Source organism: Plectrocnemia conspersa, unplaced genomic scaffold (genome assembly GCF_051122295.1).
Source record: "Plectrocnemia conspersa isolate PC_06_02 unplaced genomic scaffold, ASM5112229v1 ptg000006l, whole genome shotgun sequence".
NCBI classification, from domain to species: domain Eukaryota; kingdom Metazoa; phylum Arthropoda; class Insecta; order Trichoptera; family Polycentropodidae; genus Plectrocnemia; species Plectrocnemia conspersa.
The window spans coordinates 18,735,103-18,759,682 of NW_028277170.1; the positions used below are offsets into that span (position 1 = coordinate 18,735,103).

General features: G+C 30.6%; 2 protein-coding genes across 5 annotated transcripts; both read left to right on the forward strand.

Moving 5' to 3' along the window:
- Window positions 1-30: 30 nt before the first annotated feature.
- Window positions 31-11,064, forward strand: LOC148234430 (nucleobindin-like). 4 transcript variants are annotated; one of them, XM_088188520.1, is made up of 9 exons: window positions 31-130; window positions 4,830-4,959; window positions 5,417-5,524; window positions 5,593-5,874; window positions 5,949-6,071; window positions 6,284-6,386; window positions 9,071-9,408; window positions 9,479-9,523; window positions 9,707-11,064. In XM_088188520.1, exons 2-9 carry the CDS (start codon window positions 4,837-4,839, stop codon window positions 10,286-10,288), a joined length of 1,704 nt encoding a protein of 567 aa, XP_088044646.1. In that variant the 5' UTR covers window positions 31-130; window positions 4,830-4,836; the 3' UTR covers window positions 10,289-11,064. The 4 variants fall into 4 exon arrangements, with proteins under 4 accessions (XP_088044646.1, XP_088044648.1, XP_088044647.1 ...); XM_088188522.1 differs by having other exon boundaries at window positions 31-124; XM_088188521.1 differs by having other exon boundaries at window positions 31-115.
- Window positions 11,065-13,043: 1,979 nt separating this feature from the next.
- Window positions 13,044-20,077, forward strand: LOC148234431 (TBC1 domain family member 13). The gene is made up of 9 exons (XM_088188524.1): window positions 13,044-13,173; window positions 14,734-14,807; window positions 16,605-16,730; window positions 17,335-17,513; window positions 17,694-17,792; window positions 18,048-18,249; window positions 18,311-18,512; window positions 18,569-18,691; window positions 18,774-20,077. The coding sequence occupies exons 1-9, from the start codon at window positions 13,154-13,156 to the stop codon at window positions 18,898-18,900; spliced, it is 1,152 nt and encodes a 383-aa protein (XP_088044650.1). The 5' UTR covers window positions 13,044-13,153; the 3' UTR covers window positions 18,901-20,077.
- Window positions 20,078-24,580: the final 4,503 nt, after the last annotated feature.

The following is a 24,580-nucleotide window of genomic DNA, read 5'->3' on the forward strand; positions in this document are numbered from 1 at the left end:
GAGTGGTCGTTTTTCGCAACTGGCAACACTAAGCGCTCGACAGGTATCCTTGTACTGTCGGGCCTGGCGATCCCCACGTCATTCTCTGGTCAGTTATCCTCAACGACAGCTTCAGGTAACACCGGTACAGGTATTTTCATTTTCAAACATGATACTCTGTTTTCCAAAGCATCGCTCGCCATCCGCTTTATTGCTCGCTGCTGTGAAAATTGCCACAGTATTTTTTTTATTTGGGTGGCGTCGTATTTTACAGATGGTTGCATACTTATCTGTAGCGTTTTAATGAATACATAGCGATGCTTTCCCGACCATATTCCTTTAACTTGACGTGTGCTGGATTGGAGAAATTTTGGGAATATGTGATTTTGTAGGGATACAGCTATGGAAATACAGAGGATATACCATTTTTCTTTGTTTTTCGTGCAGCCGCTCGAGTCGAAAACGCTCATGTAACGCAGTGCCGCACTTAATGAAAAAAATATTGATCAATAATTAAATAGCTTATCTCAACAAATGAATTGCTCATAGTTTCCCGAAAAAATGGCGATCTATGTGTAGGTCAATTGACAAAGTAGTATTTAAAACCTAAACATTTTATACAATGTATGCTTAATTATATTGTTACAAAATATGTTATATTTGTGTCAATTATAGCTGTAGATTCCTTGCACCTAAAATATTGTGGCCTACATCTTCTCATTGTTAGATAGCTACACAATCATATAATATCCAACCATCGCTTCAACTACATTATAATGTTCTTTATGTAGAATAAATTCTTGTTGAACTCTCAAAAAACAGATAAAATTTTGTAATTATTTAGTAGATTTTGATCATTGGTACAATGCAGATTTTTTTATAAATGGTCGAATCTACTAGGAGTAAATAATTTTGATACCAAATCATTAATTTAGTAGCAAACTTTTATCTTAGATAGAATTTTGATTAAAAACTACATTTTTTTGGAAGCATATTTGTCCCATTGTCAAATTAATTGTTGATATATATAAAGAAACTTTTGACTTGTTTTTTTACAGACAACATTCTTCTCTATTATTTAAAATTTGGCTCTACTTATATCAACTTTTTCTATTCAACCACTTTCAGTAGCTTTCAATAGAAATACAGAAGGTCTCATCTGCCATATTGTTTCCAAAAGGCTGGCTATTTATAGACTAAACTGCGTAAAACCGCTTAAAAAACTCCTAATACAAAATGTGTAATGAAAATTGAAATAAAATATATTTTTTTTATTTTTATATCATATATAAATTTCTCTTATAGCCATAAGTTGATCCGCCATCTTGTTTCAAATAGACAGCCATTACAATGTAGGGAGATCAAAAGATTTTTAAATCATCATAGTCAATTAATAACTGACAATAGTTGTAAATTTTTATAAATAAGTTTGCTATCCAACCTGATCCGCCATCTTGTTTAATAATGGCAATGCAAAAAAAGTAATTACTTACTTATTAATTGGGAGTACAAAAATATTTAGCTAGCCTGATCCGCCATCTTGTTTCATAATGGCAACTATTCAAAATAATAATTCCGGTAAAAAATATTCAGGCTCCTAAAAATGAAATAAGCCAAAAATGCACTAAAATAGAAATTAGGATAAAATTTAAATTAAAAAACTGTTTTTATATAGTCAAACTTATATATTGTACGTATAATATTGCGCTTGAATTAAGCTTGACAAAAAATGTATTGACGCAAAATGTACTTATTTTCTTCATATATATGTAAAGTTATGCTGAATTATATTGATTTTAGCATATGTAGATTTTTTGTTACTAACAATTTAAAGTAAAAATGTATTTGCAATCAGCGTATAATTTTACAAATCAATTTATTTGTTCTCTATAGCAAACAATTCCTAATAGTCAAAATCAGATCTCTATAATACCTTATAAATATCCCAAACTCATTAACCTGCTTGATCCGCCATCATGTTTCAAAATGGCGGCTATTAAAAATAAATATAAATCGTAACGTAAATTAAATGGGAAAAAAAGCGTTTTATGATTGAAATTTATATATCTACAATTACTTTTTTGTGTTTTTTTGATAATGTATGTACAGTAGACCCCTCAATAAATTAAGATGTGCGTATAGTTTGGGTACTGGAACTCATACAATTTTTTGCAATATGTACATACGAATCAGGCTCATATGATGAGATATCCTCCTAAACTTGCCGTGTTGTTGGGGGGTCTAATGTATATGGAATATAAGGGTTTTTGAGGACACGATAAATGCCTTTTCTGAAGAATAGACTATTGTTTCAAAATGGCAACCATTTAAAAAAACGCCCTAGGAATATAAGTATTTTTAGAAAAAATAATTATATATAGAATGTTTCTAACTTAGAGGCATTATATTGATTGTAATCTCATCCTATTCATTTAACATGTATTCTACTATTTTGTGTTACTTCATTGCCCTTAAAAAAAAAGCATAAGGAAAAGAATAGGTAAAAGGTCTGTTTTCACTGACATAGCAATGTTTGAAATCAATTTACAACAATAATAAAATATTACTTATAGTTTATTTTTTCAATAAATAAACTCAGTGTGAACGAATCAACCTCGACAATTTCAACACGAATAAAGTAGTACAACTCGAACAGACGATAAGCAGCACAAAACTGATTAGAACTCTTTATTGTATCTATATGATTGATTTTTAGACTCTTCTAAAGAGATTGCTTATAAAGTAATACAATTGCCATAATTAACAAACAGTAGCACGATATTAGTGTCTGTTCAAAAACGACAATAAATAAGCATATTATAAAGGGCTTAAAACACTTTTACCTTCATGTTCAAAATATATTCTAGTATGTTATAATCACATGACACATTTTTAGATTTTAGAGGTAGTCAATTTTAATAAATATATTCACCTTATGAAATCATTACATTTTTATAGCTAATTGCTATGACGTAAGATTATTATTAAAATATTACATTACATTGGCAGATAATTAACAAGACAGTCAATACTATATTTATTTTTTATTAAGGTTTATTATTCTGTACCCAACAGTGAAACATTTTATTTTATTTTCTCACTTCAAAGGTCGGGAGCAATTCATATGATTTTTATCAAAATTGTAAAAATTATTTTTATGTGTACAGTGGTGTGACAAAATAATTTAACCAGACATTATTGTTCATGTTTTTGTAGTTTCTCTACACATTTTTATATAATTTATAAAAGTAAAAATAATATGTTATCACTGAACTTGGATATTTTATGACTCGATACATTCTTCCTTGTACTTCTTCGAAGGTCGCCTATGAACATAATTTCATTGTTCGGTCAACGTACGCATGATTATGTCGTCAGAGAAACAAACAAACAAAAAATTAATGTAAACATTTATAGCGTGATGGAAAAAAATTTAAAAAAAAACATTTTAAAACATAATTTAAAGACATACTTTTTTCCAATCATTAGCAGACTAATTTCGGTTTTGCTCTTGGCCCATTTTTCATTGTTTATATTAGTCGTAGCTTTTTTACTGTGGGACTGCTTATAACATCCACTTCTCTTGATTGACATGGTAAAGTTCTCTTAGATATTTCGATTCCTTCATCATTTAAAATAACTGTTACATCTTCATTTGCAACCCACGTGTATGTCGTTGTGACGTATAGGGTGTATGTCCACGTGCTACCTTTTTTTTAAGCTCATCATATTCATGAGACACGTTGATGTTTTTGAGTTATTTCTCGATAAGTATGAGCTTCTTCAAAAATAGCAATTTTCACTTCAACAGAAATATTTTTTCTTTGTACCACTTGATAAAAATCACTGTTTTACACAAAAAAAATGTATTAAGTACTATCGAATTAATCCACAAATTGCCATTTACGAACAATTATGTTGTAAGTGATAGTTTAGAGAGATTAGAAAATAAAACGTAATTTTTTTATCCGAATATTTTCATATAACCACAAATTGCTGAAAACAGTCTCTTTGTTCAATATGTAACTGTAATATATTCCCAACTTTTTGGATGTACATATATTCATTATTTTTTTGTTAAAAATCATCACCTATTAACAAGCTTCAAATCTTTTAATGCACGATATTTATTTCCTACATTAGTTGCTTGTAAAATATGTGAAATGTTAGAGTGGTCCAATTATTTTGTCATACCAATGTATAATAAAATATATACTATAATTTAATGAAATAAAAAAAATAGATTTTTTTAAACAACATAATACTAGCAAATTGCATAAGGCACACGTCACACTTAGCCTAAAAAAATGATAAAACTGACAATAACAATTTTGCATATGCCAGTAAAAAAATTACAAAAATGGCAAAATGATGTTAAAGAAATTTATTCCAATAATTTTATATTCATAAATACAATCGATATCCCAAATCTCACATTTAAATTAATTTTATTAATTTAATTAATCAAAATCGGTTGGGGTACAATAAAATATAATTTTTTAATTTATGTTTGGTATTATGTGTTTTGTATGCTTTACTAGAAATTGTTTAGTTTTTCGTATAGGATGCAAAAGAATTTGCATTTATATTATATACTGTTGTTGCTGAGGAGCGAAGGTTAAATCTGTATTTATTACACGGCACTCAGCTTGAATATTAATACCCATGGTCGTACACTGCTTGCGTACGAATACATGCGATGCATTCGACACTATTAGACATCCAAAAGAGTAACCTTGCAACTTTTAAATTAGATATAATCTTGTAAATGTTACCTTTATCTTGTTGTTTTTATTTTTACTAATGATTATAATCTTCATAAATATATCTATATCTTTTTATTGTTGCAGATAAACGATGAAGCGGTTTTGCATCTTTATATTTGTTTGCGTTTTAACGCTTGCTACGGCGCCACCTGTGACTGAGAAAAAGGCTAAAGAAAAGGAAACTCAAGATGATAGCGAAATCAAAGAGAATTTGGTAAGCACATAATACATTATCAGGGCTGTTCCAAAACTTGATGTTTACATCAATAGTTTCGCAATTTAATACCTTCTGAAATTAAGACCAAAAAAATCGACACACCCTGCTTTCATTCCAGCTGGTATGCTTAAAAAAATGCAGAACTTTATTGCACATCTGCTGTTATTTATTTTCAAATTTTTACATGTTGTATGGAAAATTACATAATAATAAAGTAACTCAATTGATCAATGTGTATTGAGGTCAGTAGCAACGAATCTGCTCTGTGATAAGCTTTTTGTCATGTTTGTCATGATTTTTTGAATTGTCAATATGTTCAATATGCCTACGCAAATCGTCGAAAAATATTGTCACATCAATAATTCCTCAAGATTATTCTGAACTTTCTATGTAGATATGATTCATCATATTTTATTATAATATAAAGTCTGATTTCAAACGTTGTACTTTATAGGCAGATTATATGGAATATCACCGTTATCTGAAAGAAGTAGTAGCCGCTTTGGAGAGCGATCCTGAGTTTCGCGACAAGTTAGAGAAAGCCGATTATGTCGATATCAGAGTGAGTACCATTTATTTTTCTAATTCCAATTGTGTTCAATTCACATGTATGCTTATGTTTGTATTTAGACCGGCAAGATAGCGCATGAGCTCGACTTTGTCAACCACAATGTTCGTACAAAGCTAGACGAGATCAAACGTAACGAGCTGGAGCGATTGAGACACCTCGCTATGAAGCAAAACGAGCTAAAGAACAACATTGATATGGCGCACATCAAGGTCTCCACCCAAGTCGAGCATTTGGACCACAGCAATGTGCATACTTTCGAAATAAACGACTTGAAGAAGTTGATTCTGAAGACCACCAAAGATTTGGAAGAGGCCGATAAAAAAAGGAAGGAAGACTTCAAAGTGATATAAATAACCATAATATATAATATTATGCTACGTTTCACTCGGACTATAATTTATCTATATGATTTCAGGAATATGAGATGCAAAAAGAATTTGAGAAGCAGCAAAAATTACACAATACGGATGATGAACATCGTATACAGTTAGAAAAGGAGTATCAGGAGCGTGAAGATAAGCATAAGAAGCATGAGCCGGTATGTTATAATAATGAAATATTTGAGATGGAACAGTGTGAAAATTCACTTTCTTCAAATTTTATGTTGTAATAGAAAATGACTAAAAAATATATTAATATAGTTTTTCATAATAGATAACTAGAATTAATTGTGTACAAATTTACTTTACATCATATAATATTATATATCATACAAGGTTTCTTTGCTAATTGAATTTATAATTTATTCAGCTCCATCATCCTGGGAGTCGTCGACAACTTGAAGAAGTTTGGGAGAAACAAGACCATATGGAAAGCCAAGAATTTAATCCCAAAGTGTTCTTTATGCTACACGGTATGAAATATTGTTTTATACTATATATTTAACCAGATCAATGCCGCGCTAGCTTTTTGTCACTAAATGCGAGAACGACGCTACTGCCGAAAAAATATTACAATCCGAGTTGGGTATATAGAGTAATTTATGAAGAAGACGTTTTATTTCTTCTTGTTCATTGGATATTTTTCAAAATCGTCTAAAGATTCAGCGGTGTCGAATGAAGATGATGATAATTCAAGTATAGATTGATCAAAGCTGCCTGATGTCGTCTCGTTTCTCACTCGAAGGCCTTTCATATGAATGGTTAATTCAAACAGCGTTCTTAGCTCTATTTATTTGTTCTTCCGTCAATATGGATCGAACCATTGTTCAACATAAATCTCAGCCAATAGAATATCATTATCCAGTAAAAGTTTTTCTCTGCATAGCATGGCGTTTTTTATTCCATCAGCAATAGTATTACTCTGAATTTTAGACAAACGAAAAATAATGCTCTTCCACTACTTGAAAAATTCACCAGGAGTCATGTCTTCTGCTTGCAACACTTGTGTAACGATATAAGAATAGCGAAACAAGACTTCAAGTTCCTCTACTTCTTTCCATTGCATTTCATGTGTTATAATTTATTTTTGATCATCAACGAATTGAACATTAACCCAGATATGCCCAGCAAATTTTGTTCTCTTAAAATTTTATTTTGATCAATGAATTTGCTTTATATATATATAAAATCAATATAAAAAATAAAAAAAAAAATTAATCGCCATTAGTTTTCCGGAAAAGTGCCATCCTACCTGTAGGTCAGTGGGCAATGGGGTATTAAAAAATAATAAAAAAATTAAGATATTTCATATATTACAACACATTTAATAGTTGTTAATATGTAAATTGTCACAAAATTATCAATAATAAATTTTAACATATAAAAATATTTAAAAAAATTAAAAATTTGCTTTATGGTAATCGATAAAACATTTGGTGTGCAATCCAACATCACATTTTCTACACCTTGTCATACATTTACAGTGGCAATGTGCACATTTGGTTTGTTTTTGATGAATTATAATTAGATGGTCCATTCTATCGTATCGTATGTCAATATTTTTTTTTGCAGATACTCGTCCTTTTACATGTTGTGAATTTTGTCCATATCCTTCTAATATGTTGGTCACAATTCGCCTACAGAAATTCAAATTATCTGATCTTTCGCCCGTTGTTTTATAAATTTGCCATGCATTTTGTTCTGCAGTATCAAGAATATGTGTAATAATGGGAAAATATCATTTTTTCTTCTTATAGATGTTTTATATAAACTTACGTTCTGATCAACACGATCTATTCCACCCATAAATTCATTGTATCGATTGAAGTCATTTGGCTAGGATACCTTTATAAATTTACGGTCTTTTTGAGAATACCTAGTATAAAATCATTGACAAATAATTTAATTATGAGACCATCAATAAATAAGACAAAAATATCCATCGGACTTGGATTATTATTTACAAAGTACATATTTGGCCATTTTTCATATGTAGGTTCTAATATCAGCTAATTTCTATTCTACTATTTTTTTCTTCTTTCTTGCTAATTTGGTTTTCTCTTTAGAAATAATGGAAAAAGGAACGTTAAAATCACTATCACTATCACTAAAATTGTTTCTCATCACTTGTTCACCTTCAGACAATAGTTGGCCGGTAGGAAGACTGTTTATTGAGTTTTCATCTTTATTTCCATTATCTTCATCAGTTAAATTTCCATCATCTTCGTCAGTTATATCTTCACAACTATTTATCGGAGGCAGTATATTAATTATACTTTTATCCTGGTTTGCATTTCTCAAATATTCTACGATCTTGTGTAATTTCATATTCCTAAAAAATAAAAATAAAAAAGCCGCTTCCCACTGTCCCATGTGTAGGACAACGATGTTTGGTACCAATTTACTACAATAACCGATGTATCAATAAACAAAATACTTTCAGAAACTATTTGCTTAGACTAATATTAAACTGAAAACATTTATTTTATAAAAATATAATAAAAAGAAACTCACTTTGGACGACTCATTATCAATAATTTCGACGCGAAAAAAACAGCATAACTTCAACAGACGACAAACAACACTATACTTAACAATATTCCGGATTTTATTGTTTAGGATTTATTATAAGACCCTTTTTATGAGTTCATTCACGTTTAGACTCGTGTAAAAGTAATAAAAACGTCATAATTATAAAAAACAGTGACACAAGTTTAGTGTCCTACCCATGGGACAGTGGGCATATCTGGGTTAATGCCTTAGTAATTTACCCGATGACGTGTGCATGTGTCCATTTTTAAATAAATTAACTTAGGTTTTTTAGTTCATTTTTCTGTGTTTTAGCATCCTCTGCTTCTTTCTAAAGATATCTCGACTTTACGAGCCATTTCCCCGTTCAATTTTTAAACACCATTTCCCTGATGCAGTTCTTAAATTTGTCGGCCGTCATAGACATTGTAACATTTTCACTTGTAAAATAGTTAGTTACTAGAACTTTACGATTCGGATTAACACTTGGTTTTAAACTAGCGTTGTCTTTCTCACAAATGATCCTAATTGATATAAATTAGGGTGAAGGCGTTGAATATGACACTTCTGTATATGAATATACAAAAAGCTGAGTTTGCTATGAGCATTTTTTTTGTTTATGTTTTAGATGTTGATGGAAACGGAGTGTGGGATCAGAACGAGGTTAAAGCCCTATTCCTTAAGGAGCTCGACAAAATGTATGAAAACGGCGCCCCTGAAGATGACATGAGGGAGCGTCAAGAGGAAATGGAGCGAATGAGAGAGCATGTGTTTTACGAATCTGACACAAACCGAGACGGATTGATCAGCTACGACGAGTTCTTAGTCCAGACGAGAAGGAACGAGTTCGAAAAGGATCCCGGATGGAAGGCGTTGGACGAACAAGAGATCTACTCGCCGCAAGAGTATCAAGAGTTTGAGAGACAGCGGCTGGAAGAGGTACAAAGACTTATTCAGCAAGGAGTGGTAATTATTTTCTTTTCAGTTTGTGTTTTGTTTTGTTTTGTCCTTTTATGATTTTATGATTTATTTTTAGCTTCCACCGCAACCAATTTATCCGGGAATGCAACCATTACAGCATGTATGTATAAAAGAAAATTACTTTTATTTCATCGTTATTTCAAATCATTAGTTCTCCTGGCATATATATATTAATTTTGCTTTATTTAGTGCCAATTTTATTAGATTTGCAATTTTTACAGTTTTTTTTGACAGAGTACTTTAAAATTAAGTAAACCATCTGATTATGATAAAAATATTTCAGAATCAAGTGCAACACCCTGATTATCAACAGCAGTATCATCCCAATGCCATACCACAAGGTCAACCTCAATACCATCAGCAGCAACAACAACAACATCACCCCAATGCAATCCCGCAACAGCAATATCATCCTAATGCTGTGCCTCAAATGCAACAACAGTATCATCCAAATGCCCCGCCTCAAGGACACCAGCCGCAATATGCTCCTCAAATGCAGCAACAGTACCATCCGCAGCAAGCTCAACAACCGCATCCCAATGCTGTGCCCCAACAAGCTCAACAACCACATCCCAACGCTGTGCCCCAACAAGCTCAACAACCGCATCCCAACGCTGTGCCCAAACAAGCACAACAACCCCAATTCAACCAAAACGCTCAACAAAATCATCCCCAATACAATCAGAACGCCCAGCAGAACCAGAACGTGATCCCATCTCAACCGAAAGAGACCCAACAGGTGCAACCAGCCCAACAACCTAAGGTGGAAGCTCCTCATGATAATATTGCTTCTATGAAACAAGCTCTTTCCCAAGATAAAAATGCTTTCGATAATACTGGTGCTATTAGTGAGAACTCCTTGTAATATAAAAGGATCTGTACGTTCTTTTTTTGGCTTATAAATATTGTTCTGTATTTATCATTCGTTTTGATCAAGTGCTGGTTTCTCCGCGCAAACCCGACAGAACAAGATGAGCCAAATTATGACGAGTATTTTAAATTGGTGTGAAATCAATAAGGACTTTTCAAAACTTTTGGATAATCTTATGAATAATCATATAATTATATTAAAAAATCAATATACTAATCTTCAATTCAACTAGTACATATAATCAAAAAAATAACGTAACATAAACATAACATAATCAGTGCATGATAATTAATAGGTTTTAGCTATAATTTATTGATGTTAAAATTATTAAGAATCTATAACTTCGGTCAATGTTTATGCTTTATGTATGTGAGAGGTAATTATATATTGTATTGTCTTTATAAAAGACGAGTGCTATTTCTTTTATATTAGTTTTCAATTTTTATTCCGAGATTAATGGCATTTATTACAAGCAATCTATTTCATTAAGAATTAAGTATTATTTTCTTAAAAATGCATTCCCTATTTTTATTCAGTGATAATATGCTGTCACAAACTTGTCACAAATTTATTTTTGTCTTTTACATTACAAATATATCATAAGAAAAAATATATTTAAAATATACAGACTATTTAGATATCTGGAAAAACTAGGATAACTGTATGGAAATCAAATCCATAATTATGTATTGATGTTACATGAATAAATTCTTGATATTCTAGTTTTTCCGAGTTTAAACTACTTATTCAATAAATGTATGTCAGATTCATTATGTTGTTTTTAATATATCCTTATTACCATTTATCCATGTATTTTTTTCCTTAGTTAATAAATATTATTTAGAAGAAAGGTTTGCATAATGCTACCATTATTGGTTACCACTCTCGTTCAGTTTCATAAGCTAATGATCAGCGTACGCGGCCTTCAATTTTTTACACACAAATTCACACGTGCTAGGGCTAAGTCAATGCCACGAAAATACGATTGTGTGATAACGGTTGTTATTGGGAAAACTGCAGCGTATTGGTATACTTAAGCGAGTTTATGAAGAGGTCAATAATGTTACACATGATATATTAGTTATAAAAATATAATCAAAAACATTTAAAAAATTAATACAATATTTGTATACACATATTGTTGGAGCCAAGATTTGTTATGGCCAAAACTTGGCGGCATTTGAGTAGCACTGACGTGACGGTTATTCTCTCCACTGGCAATCTTCCGGGCGTTCGGACGCGTCGTCTCGCGTCCGCTTTTTAACAATGTAAACAACTCATATCATCAGTAAAACATTACTGCAGCAGCTCAATATGTGATAATTGCCACCCGTCTCCAAAATATAATAGATATAAATTTACATACATATTTAAAAATTCAAAAAAAAATTACGGTTAAGTTGGAAGTAAAAATACTGGTTTTTCAAGTAATATATTAAACAAACAATAAATTTCCTTTTGTACAGAATCAATCAATATTCTCTTCACACATCAGATACATTATTTTATCATGAATAACTAGTTCGTCAATCCTAGGCATAATTGTAGATGATGCAATTCGAAGAGATGTTTCTAATTTAATGGGATTTCTATTTTTGGTTTTTATTGACATAATTTTCCAGAATGTTTGTTCACAAAGATTGATTGTTTGGAATGTCAGCAATCTTTTAACATCTCTGTTTATATATATTTATTTATTATGGCCAAAACTTGGCGGCCCTCTGGTAGCACTGGCGCAACAGACCATTTCTTTTTGCAAACTTTAGTAGGCTATGTCTAATTGCCAACACGTGGAATAAATTTAATGTGTGAGAGCTCATGGATTCATTATTCAAAATGGCTGACAGACACACATGCCGCTGCAGTAAATAGAGCCAGAGTGGGAACGCTCGGTAACGAGCGATCCCACTGCAACGGCGCCGACATGATTTTATTACTTTGAACGTGGATTTTTGACTTCTGAGAAGGAAAAATTGTTTTTTGCGCTCTTCTATTGGTCAAAATTCGGTTTAGATATGCCTCATTCTATTCTCACTTATTTTAATTCGTAATTTTGTTATAAGCTTTAATATGAACGCTAGATAACCGTGCGTTTTCTCTGCATGATTTAACTGCTTTTGATTTGGATTCTAAACAGGGACCTCCTTGAATTTGGCCAGAAAAATGGATGTCATTTAATAAAATACTATGAAACTTGGAAAAATGGAAATATTAAAAAAAAAATGACCACACGTCCTTTTAAATAAGTACCTGTTAAAACGTACCTATTAATAATAAATTAATTTACGATAGTTAAAAATACATGAAATGCTTTTTTGTCATATCAATATTTTCCCAGGGTCCGGGTTCGCTTTCGGTGACCCTGCATAAAACATATGTTATTATGTTGATTATATAGATTCTAAAGGTAATAGAATTTGTCCTAACTTCAATTTTCGTATGGGTGTTTGTAATAGAACTCTTTCGCCATATACACTGAGTGTTATTGTTTATAAATAATTATATGCTTAAAATCTATTTTTTGTTAATATGTTTTAATAATGTAACTTATATCGAGTTTTTTGCGTGATTAAAAACCGTAAATTGTTCTCGTCAGATTGAGAAAGCAAAATATATTAAACTTATATTTTATTACAACGAAATTTAAAATATTACGTAATAAACATTAAAACCATCACGTTTTTGAATAAGGTAAAATTGTGAATGATCGATAGGGATAAAAGAATAAAAAAAGTTTGTTTAGACCACAAAAAAAAAATATAAATATTTTCGAGTGGCAGCACTAAGATGTCTGAATGGCTCGGTGTCAATGGTCTGTCTAATTGACGTATTGTTAAAGTTAGATCTGCCGCTTCTAAGATGACTCTCAATATAGCAAGGTAATTTTATCGTTGCTTTCATGACATTTCGCATAAATCTATTGTGACGCCAGCTTTTAGTGAAGATTATCACTTTGAAAATTCATTGTATAAACAAAATTCGCCATTCGACTAATCAAACTATCGCAAGTCTTGTAGTATTTAGAACAATATCTAAGATGCAATTATGAGTAAAATTAGGATTAAATAATTCGTACTGATTATTAATGGATATAACTAGAGCCGAACCGAGCTTCTTGGGTGTGTTCACTCACAATTCAGGATGACCCATCGTGTGATTAGATTAAATATTTCTAGAATTATATAAATCTACTGTAGCGTATTTCAAAACTAGTATTATGTATATAGTGTCCAAATTATTTGTGAGAAAAAACAAAAATTTTATCAAACAATTTTTTTTTAAATGTTATGTTAAAGTTGCACGTTTTCAATGGTCTACGTGTTAACTGGTTAAATTGATTTGTGCACTCTAATTATCTTCTTTAATAATTTTCAAAGATTTTCAATAAGGTTCAAATCGGGGCTGTTCCATGGCTAGTCCAACGATTTAATTCCGCATTTTTATTTATAATCTGAAATCTTTTATTAAATATTTCATTTTATTTTAAGAAGATAGGGTGCAGAATCATCCAGGAAGATTCAGTCCAAATTTGAGCCCAGGTGCTCTTCCATCGAAGGGATTAAAAAAAACTTAAAACGATTTTGAAATTCGCCGTCCTTACTGTTCCGTTGATAAAGTGTATACTTCCCACTCCGAAATGCGAAAAGCATCCTTTGATCACTTAGCTTCCTGGATTTCGCACAGTTCATGTTCAAAAGCATGGAATTTTTCACTTTTTCGACGACGAATGTAAGCGCTCAATCTGACCCGAATAATTTTTTTTTTCTTTATCAGATAGAAATCCTATTTTTATGCCGATTGGCTCATTCTATGCGTTTGGGTCAATAGCGGCTTTTTAGTAGGTATACGACCGAAGAGTTGTGTCGACGCTTATTTGTTTGTTTTTTGTATCATTGAACTCGCTGGTAATATCTACCGCTGTTTTATGCCAATCGCGTAAGTCGATCTTCACCAGATGAGGTGATTTTTATATGCCCACTACACTTAACTCGATTTGTTGAACATGTTCCGATGTTTTTTTTAAAAGTCTTCGAACTGTTGATTAGTTACAACCAACAGACTTGTCATTACCGAGTACACAATGATTTTCTTTTTGATTTTCACTTAAATGCGAGCGATTCGGCATTATAACTTCTAAAAATATTTTCTCCGCGAAAGCTGTCAGTCAACTGACTAGGTAACTACTATAAAACAATGGAGACTTACCCCTAAATGAACACAAAAAATCCGAGATTCCAGCTAGCGACGACGGAAATATCTTATTTTTTACAATTTCAAAAAGTGATGCGTATTTTTGCACGTTACTGTATATGCTAGGAATCAGTTTAATGTTTGTACGGTTACATTATTTAAATTATGTGTATAGATAAATAAGATAATTACATTCAACAAATTTAGATATAACTAAAAAAATGTTTATATTGCTTATTTTTTTTCAGAATCAAGGAATTTGAGGATGTGTTACGTTGCGATGAGATTAAATTAGATATAATACAAAAATTGTGCTTCAATGGTGAGTTGCTTATCAAGAGTTATCAACCTAAATATATTATTGTTTTATATGCAGAACAATCTGTTCATGTGAACCAACAATCTATAGCCATATTTATTTATATAGCAGTTTTTGTTGCGATAAACTGTTTATCACACTTTAATACTGCTTACAAAATTGTTTTTCATAATTTTAATTAAGTTTGAGATAATATATTTATCTATATTTTATTATAATAACAAAAACACTGCAAGTGATAATTGTTTTAATGCTACAGTCGCAACGATCAAGGTTCATAAGAGCCTTGTTATTAAGAATATTTACAGTGATTATAGATTGCTTTAAAAAGAGATTTAAAACAAAATTAAATTAAAAGCTACAAATTCACTGCAAAATCCATTAAAAGCGTCACATTAATATTGTACATAATTCTGAAAAATTGCCCCTGTAAATATCTTAACTAAATTCATAAATCAGTCTGATCCGCAATCTTTTTTCAAAACTCAGTTAAAAAATCTTAAAAGAAAAACATTCTAAAATAAAAATTGAAATACAATTTTTTATCTGTTATTGTGGATTATAATAAAATGTTAGGACACAATAACTTAATTACTGCTGCGGTTTTTATAATATATACACTGCCGGTCAACGTTTTAAAAACAAACTATTTTTATGGTTCTTTTAATATGCATTAAATAAATAAATAACAACGACATTAAACATATATTTTTCATTAAAACTCAAAATTAAAAATTTAAAAAATAGCTGTTAAAAATGATCAAACTATCATTTCCACATTTTTTTACGTAATACAGCTTTTATTATTCTTGGCATCCTATTAACTAAATGTATTAACGTTTTGGTTAACATGTTAATCCACTCGTTCTGTAGACATTCCCACAAATTCTTTTAGGAGCTTAGTAAGTGTTGACGAATATTCCGATCCGGGTTATCCCATAAAAGTTCAATTGGGTTCAAATCTAGCAAATAGGGTGGCCAAATCATATTTTTTAATAATCCTTTGTAAAAACGCTTTGCATAATTTAGAAGCATGCTTGGTATCGTTGTCCTGTTGGAATACAAAACCTGGTCCAATCAAATATCTGCCCATAGGTAAAACTTGCTATTCTGAAATATTGTTTCTTAAAAATACCGTCCATTTTTACCAGGTTTCCAACTCCTGTTGTCATCAGACCATAGCACTTTGCATCAATCTGCAATTGTCCAATTATTATGTTTTATGGCCAAGTCATGCATTTTCTTTTTATTTCCTCGGCAAAGCAAAGGTTTATTGGTAATCAATGTTGTACGGTTGATAACAGTCATGCACATATGGAATTTTGGTTCAATTGAGGTGATTTGTGTCTGTTCTTTTATCTTGTTTTCGTGTTTTTTACTTATATGTGTATGTGTGTGGGCATATGAATTTGTATGATGTATTTTAAAATTATATTTTATACTTTTGGCAATCGTGACGCGTTAGGTTAACCTGTCAGGTCACGATGGTCATAATTTTAATAAATAAAAAAATGATAAATTTGGAAGAGGCAAGCGTGGTTTGCCATTTTTAATTATCTTCAATTTAATCTCATAACTTCATTTTGAAAATGGAGTATTTAAAATATCTTCAACACTATTTGTCATTATTGGGTTAAAATAAAATCTAGAAAATAAAATATAAATAATAATAATAAATAAGAAAATAAACTATTTTTATGCCAAAATAAAAAAAAGAGTGACTTGTTGCTTCAAACATTTTTATACATGCAGAAATCCACAATTCTTCAAATCTTATTTATGTACAAATAATCTTTTCAGGGATTCCAGACGAGAAAGGACTACGAGCAACATGCTGGAAAATTCTCTTATCGTATTTACCACTAAAAGCGAATTCAAGAGCATCAATTCTGAATGAAAAGCGAGAATCATATAAGCAGTTCATAGGTTTGCAGTTCATATTTTATTTTATTTTAGTCTTTAAAATAATCCATTAAATATAAAATATTGATAAATCCATAATAATAATCTAAATATTTTTTTTGACATGACTCAAATTTATAAAACATGTCATATTCTACAGTAGTAAAGTAAAAATGTATATATATGTGTATATATAAACGATTTTAAATAGATGGATGTAAATATTATGTTAAGCGGTATTTAAAACATTCCTAAATATATACAATATTTATATCAGAAAAAAAAAACAGTGTAAGCTCTCAATTTGCTCCTACCATATTGTTATTTTCTTACTAAGATTTCAGCTAATGAATTTTTTACTCGTATACTCATCCTTTTATTTGACGCTAGAAACAATTTTTCATTTATAAATTGAAACTTTGGGTCATTTAAATGATGTTCTAATCACTCTTCCGTAAATTTTATATTTCATCTGCTTGAAAATCAGATTTTTAAATTTAAGTTTTCTTGAATGTCTTTGATTTTGCTGCTTTTTTATTATCAAAAGTTTAATTTTATAAGTTCCAGATGCTACTGTACTTATTGTTTGAATCGATAATAAACCATTTTTATTATTTAATTTTTTCAGATATGATAATCGTTTCTCCGGGCGGTGAAGATGATCATCCATTGAACGCGAGTCCCAATAGTTCGTGGTCAAATTACTTTAAAGACAATGAAGTTTTGCTTCAGATTGATAAAGACGTACGGAGGCTTTGTCCCGACATATCGTTTTTTCAAAAAGCCACAGAGTTTCCGTGCGAGCAGGTATTCTTTACTACATTCACTTAATTATGTTGCTGAGCGATGAAACTGTGAATCTATATGTTTGGTTTTATACATATAAAACCATATTTATATATGTATTTGTACATACATACATTGTATATTATATGAAATACTCTTAGCAATCGACGTTTATTAATATCTTAATATTTTATCTTGCAGGTTGTTAACAGTTCCGGTACGAAGCGGCTACATCAACGAGTAGAAAATACTGCACTGTCATATGGAGACGTCGAAAGAAAAGGATTGGGCCCTTTTAAGGTAGTTATTAAATCTTCGGTTACCGAGCCTTTTGGGCGTATTATCTAAAAAAAACAAATATTTGTTCAGAAAAAATGTTATTTTACCCTGAAGTATCTCATTAAAAATGTATCCGATTCTTTGTAAAAGTTGATATATCGAATTTCGGCAATTAAATAGTACTATTATTGTACATAAATATAATGAATTTGATTTCATTACCAAACTAGTTTTATAAATGTAAATATTGTTAAAAGATAGTTTTTGGTGTTTTAGATAATCAACAGCAATCGCAAGGGATACTCTTCCGATTACGACTCTATGAACGAAGGGTGCGAAGCTCATTGGGAGGTTGTGGAGCGTATTCTTTTCGTTTATGCAAAGTTAAATCCCGGACAAGGGTACGTGCAGGGAATGAACGAAATCATTGGTCCAATCTATCATACATTTGCGAGTGATCCAGACATTTCAAATAGAGGTAATCGTTATTATCAATAATTAGTAGTTTACGTTTTATAATTACATTTATTGTTTTATAGAATTTGCAGAAGCTGACTGCTTTTTCTGTTTCACGAATCTCATGAGTGAAATCAGAGATTTTTTCATCAAAAGCTTAGATGAGGCCGAAGGAGGAATAAATCATTTGATGAACAAATTTGATCGTGCCATACAAACATACGATTCGACCGTGTGGAAACGATTGCACGACCAAGAATTGAGACCGCAATACTATGGATTTCGGTGAGTGAATAAAAACTCATTCAATCGAAAGAGTAGTGATGTCATATTTATTTTAGGTGGTTGACGTTATTATTGTCGCAAGAATTTCCGCTGCCTGATGTCGAACGAATATGGGATTCACTGTTTGCTGATAAGAACAGATTTAGTTTTTTGATTGACGTTTGTTGTGCTATGGTTATGTAAGTATATTTGTACCGTTGTGTGTACTTTTATATCAAAAATATCTTAGAAAAGGTAGACTTACTCAATTTTTTCGAACAGATTGCTCAAAGACCAGTTAATGGAAGGTGATTTTGCCTCTAATATGAAGCTGCTGCAAAGTTTTCCACCTATAGAAGTTTCGTATATTTTAACGACGGCTGTGAAGATATCGAAAAACTTACACTAAATATATTTACCATCAGTAACTCAAATCAACTGCCATGAATAAACATGTTTATACTGACAATATTGTAATCATATATACTGAAACATATCAACTTTTTATATACATTTTGCTGGCCATAGTAATATATTATATATATATATATTTTTTGTACTTATATACATAATATTCATATGTGAAATTCATAACCAACACACTTTTAAGTTCGCAAAAAAACATGAACAGGGTTCCTTTTGCATTTGCCAAATTATTTCAATTTTAAAATAATTATTAAAATCTGTGGTGCTTTAGATGTTTAATGCTTTAAATTGTAATTTTTATTTATTGAAAATGCATTCCAAAATAACCCTCGAAAATATATTTTTAGTTATAAAAACAATTTAAATTAATATATTATTTTATTGTTAGTTTATAAAGAAATGTGGCCTTGAATCTGCCATGACATGACATTAAACTACTTATGAGCAAAGTGAAAATAATTTCAATTGTACGTATTTTATAATTTTTTTATATGTGAGAAATACACGAATATCTATCAATTAGTTCTAGTTTTATAAATTAATAAAATTATATCATTTAATAAGTTTTTAATTATTATTTGATCTGATCTATTATCTGAATTTTTAATTATTATTTAATAAAACGTGTACTATAAAAAAATACTTAAATTATATTAATATGCCATTTAAATGTATGTATACCTTTTATGCATGATAAAATAATATGTAAATTATAAATATGAACATTAAAAAAGCCATAAATGAAATTATTAAGTCAGTAGTGTGTAAGTAGACGTCATTAACAAACTATTTGCGATAGTTTCTTTAAATGAAATATGAGTTAATAATTGTATTATCTTAAATAAAAAAATCTTTTTGGTTTCTATATTTGAAGACGCCTAAAGTCTAAATTTTTGTGAATCGAGAATTTAATGCAAATAATCATATTTTATCTTTTACAAGAAAAGGAGTCGTAAATATAATTTTACTTACGTCCTGCATCTTATTGTATAATATTTTATCAACTTTTTATGGTTTTGTTGTAATGAATTTTTACACGAATACATATTTTTGTACATTATTCAATTGAATACAACATATTTGTAATATAAATATATGATATCTTTTATGTATCCAATAATAATTTGTACAAAAAATATATCAATATAAAACAAATATAATCTAATTTTTTTTATTGATACAAAAATCTTTTGTATATGTACAATACATCAATTCAGAGGAAGCGCTCGTTACCGAGTGTTCCCACTGCAACGGCGCTGACACGATTCTATTGATTTTGACAAGTGATAATTGTTTTTGCGCCCTCCTATTGACCAAAAACCAGCACTCTTATATCAGTAGTTCGTAGTAATATCGGTTAGTATATTTATAATATTTTTAAAACATAGTGTAATATCGAAATGCAGATAAACTATGGGGCAATATGCGAGATGCGACGTCTGTCTGTTTTTCTAGCAATTAGACATAGATTGGGTCACTGCATTAGTAGTTTATTGAAATATATGTATATACCAAGCACGGGCGGTGAGATACTTTCCCTCTCGATCGCTCGCGTGTTACATGACGCATGCTCTTATCTCTCACACACTCTTGTCACGTAACACGCGAGCGATCGAGATGGAAAGTATCTCACCGCGAGCGCCTGGTATATACATATATAATAGCTACATAGTTATTGAATGTTATGAATTTATCAGTGTACCACCACAGGGCTCATGGTAAACCAAATAAAATGGCCCCCATAATGTGTTATAATGCTATTTGATATTTTGTTAATGTTAACATACGATCAAAAAAATATAATAGGCTACCAAAATATGGTTTGGGTTCGCTTTTTATTTGGCCTGCGAAAGATTTATTCACATCTTTACAAAGTCCATTGAATCTCTGGAATGTTTCAGTGAGAATATTATCTCATCCGGCTTCTTACAGTTAAAGTTTAGGGACTTTTGCCCTAAAAATAGCATTATTTTATTGTTTAATGTTATTGAAATTTCATGGCCGCTCAATGCACATATTATTTTAGGTTTACGGATCATATAAGAATTATCCCAATTAATTCAGGTAAATTTCTTACTAGCACTGTGAGTTGCACTATCCGCCATGTATGGTAAGCAATGGAGTCGAAGAAATGGAACTTTAGTAAAATTACTTCGAAATTCTGCTTCTACACATAGGTAACAAGAAGACGCACTTATGCGTCTTATGCGTATTTATCTGTGTAGATACTCTCTGAAGGTATCATATTCAGTCAAAAACTGGATCGTAGTCAGATCGCATTTATTTATGTCCCATTATTAATGTTGCTTAATGGTGACTGTAGCCATGCACATATTGATTTACTCCTCACATCCAGTCCATCCAGTCCTTCACGATATGAGCCTTAACGATGCCCGGTAGTAAAGTGATAGAATCCATCCCAAACCAAGAAATTAGGTTATTTTAATTATATACAAGTGACACGTTAACTTAAATACACAAATATACAAATGAAGGATGTCAAAAATAAAATAAAAACTACAAATTGTCGAAGAAATGAAGCATTCGTAAAAATAATATCAAAATATCGCTTCTGTATTGTGGTGCCTAAAAAACGCACTTATGCGTAGCCCGATGTGAATGTGATAAGGTAATATCTAGTCAAAATCTGCATCGTAGACAGATCGCACTTCATACATTTATTTTCGCTATGTCTCATTATTTATGCGGCTTAACCCACTTCCTGGTGGCCGTAGCCATGCACATATTATTGATTTACTCCAGGTGCTTGCAGGCGATTAGTCCGTTCAGTCCTCCACAATTTAAGCCGAACGATGCCCGGTAGTAAAAGGAAAGAATGCATCACAAGTCACGCTATGTTATTTTGCTTAAAATTAGGTCACATTGTCATGAAAATAGGGTTGCCAAAAATAAAAAAAATGTTTTGAAAGAAAATTGCAGTCGAAGAAATGGAACATTCGTGAAATTAGCCTTTTTAAATAATTAATTTCCTGAAATTAAATATCTTGCTTTTACATATGGGTAACAAAGATGCACTTTTGCGTAACTGCAAATATTCTTTGAAAGTATCGCGTTCAGTCTAAAAGTGCATCGTAGTGTATTTTCGCTACATTCTATTATTTCTGCCGCTCGGTGGTGACCTTGGCCTTACCATTATTGATTGATCCTGATGCTTGCATGCGATTGGTCCGTTTAGCCAGTCTCGTCTATCTTGGCCGCCCGTTTGCAAACATCACAGTAAATCGTCAAAATAACTTTTGCCTTAAATTTCGTGAACTTTAACTTCTTAGTGTCTATGGCCGAACTAATATTTTTTTAATTATTTTCATCAAATAATTAATTTAGTAATGCATATTAATACAATATTACGTTTGATAACATATACTACATACATTTAAAATATTATTAATAAAACAAAAAATATACTATATGTTTTTCATTTCTTGAGAAAATTTATTTTTCATTTTCTCAAGACATTTTGATAAACAAAAAATAAATATAATATATAAAGATGATCCATTTTATTGGTAATTTACTTATTTTATATTTGGAATAAAATAAAGATGAACTTCTTTCGATTTTTTATAAAACTATATTTTAGTTCGCCAACAGGCAAATTGTATATTGTTACTCTGTGGAAAGTCTTCATATATTTTTGCAATCTGATGATTCGCACGCGGAGCGGTTTTTTTATTATCTGATTATTAATATAGTTTTTAGTTTAACAAAAAAAATAAGGCCAGCTGGAATAGTTGAGAAATTAGTAAACAATTTTTTGCTATTCAAATACGTCCGACCGCTATTAAAGGCTTCTAAGAAAGCGTGTATATTTTTAAGCATCTGGCACTGGCGCGCTCTTTCTTATGCAGCAGAATACAAAATAACAGTGGTAATGTTCGTATAAATTCAATTTTTTACAGAAAAGGCCCTATGAAAATTCTTGAAAAATGAGAATTCTTGCTTCGCCGTTTTCTCGAGAAATTATTGAAAAATAATTTTCGAGTAAAAATTGTATTTTTAGTGCTGGACCATCTACGCCTCACTTGTTCCTGACTTTCGCAATACCAGCGCCCCTTGAAGGGCGGGCGCAAAAGTAGTGACTCCCGACGTAATTTGAAAAAAGACCAAGACGTTGCAAAAAATTCTAATAAAATATTTCGTTTGACTTAATATAGAAAAAATAATAACAATTTATAGTTAATGCATTCATTAGGTAGTTTAATATGTGTTACATTTAGTCGTAAAGAATGATATAAATGACTTAATATTTTTTTTAATTTTCCCCACTTGGCTCCTCCATCAACCACCAAATTTCCTCTGGCACTTGCTAACTTGCTTACGATTAATTTGGTTTATTGTGGTTGTAAATTATCAGTATTTAGGTATCGTACATTTTAGTTTAGGATTATTTTTCGAATTGTTTATTTCAGATTATTTTTATGAAATCAAGGGTAAGTAAAATTATCGCGATGCTTTCGAATTTCAGATGACAGGTCATAATATCAACGACGTATTATATTTGTATATAGCTAATAACCACACAGTTTACTGTGTATACTTTGTGGGTATTAGCCACATAGAAATATAATACAGTGTATCATCGTATATACGATGTACACGTGGATAATGATAAGCTGAAAGCTATAATAAAAGCGATAACATTGTAAACATCTCAAGTTTACAAGAATATTGTAGATAGTAAAATAAAAAGACAATGTAAGCTTAGAACAGATATCGATTCAACCCAAAACCGTGGTTAATGATGGTGTTAAACATGCTTTAAAGAAACGAGATGAATCGAGAATAATTGCAATTAGATAATGTTTATTGTATCAGTCTATTTGATAATTGCGTATTTTTAAATAATAAATTAATAAAAAAAGTCAATTTTTTATTTATTTTTTTAATTATGTACCAATAATCGTATGTGCGATTAAGAAAATCTAGGTAAACCTAATCTTTGACTATGATTTCAATAATAATTATATAATAATCACTACATCCGATCTCCCCTGCCACGATAGAAATAAAAAAAAACAAACGGTCCATATGGGATTCGAACCCAGACCTTTCAGGTCAATAGTAAGAAACTTATATGATTCATATATATCGTGCCAGTTGGTATCGAAAGATTCAGTTGGATGATTTAATAAATAAAATATTAATTTATTCGATAGTATTTAAAAATGTATTATCTACAGTCCACGGCATCAACAGCGTGAAATATTATATTTTTTCAGATGACTAATCCAGCAATTGAATACGTATTTAATAATTTTAAATTATTTATAATTTAATTTCAATTAAATAATGTTTATTGTATCACTATATAAGCTAATTGCGTATTTTTAAGTAATAAATTTAAAAAATATAAAATGGGCGTCGTTTTAAAGCTTTAGGTATGAGTTATTCTAGTTATAAAGTAGTTAACTGGTTGCTTGAAGAAGCATACATATGTAAGTAAGTCGTGAGTTTACCTTCGAAAAGGACTCACTTGTACATTCAGCCATTATATGACAGAATGTAACACAGTATACGAATTGGAAATTCATATAACACCGACGACGCCCGGTAAGTTTATTATGTTGGAAGTTCTATATATACCCAATTTGAAGTTTAATCCTGCTTGCGAAAACGTCATTGGCGAGCGAAAACACTAGCTC

Coding starts and splice junctions, on each gene's coding strand:
- LOC148234430 (XM_088188520.1), top strand. CDS start 4,837: ATGAAGCGGTTTTGCATCTTTATATTTGTTTGCGTTTTAACGCTTGCT. Junction 4,960..5,416: donor GCGAAATCAAAGAGAATTTG/GTAAGCACATAA, acceptor TGTACTTTATAG/GCAGATTATATGGAATATCA. Junction 6,072..6,283: donor AGCATAAGAAGCATGAGCCG/GTATGTTATAAT, acceptor TAATTTATTCAG/CTCCATCATCCTGGGAGTCG.
- LOC148234431 (XM_088188524.1), top strand. CDS start 13,154: ATGACTCTCAATATAGCAAG. Junction 13,174..14,733: donor ATGACTCTCAATATAGCAAG/GTAATTTTATCG, acceptor ATTTTTTTTCAG/AATCAAGGAATTTGAGGATG. Junction 18,692..18,773: donor GTTTGTTGTGCTATGGTTAT/GTAAGTATATTT, acceptor TTTTTCGAACAG/ATTGCTCAAAGACCAGTTAA.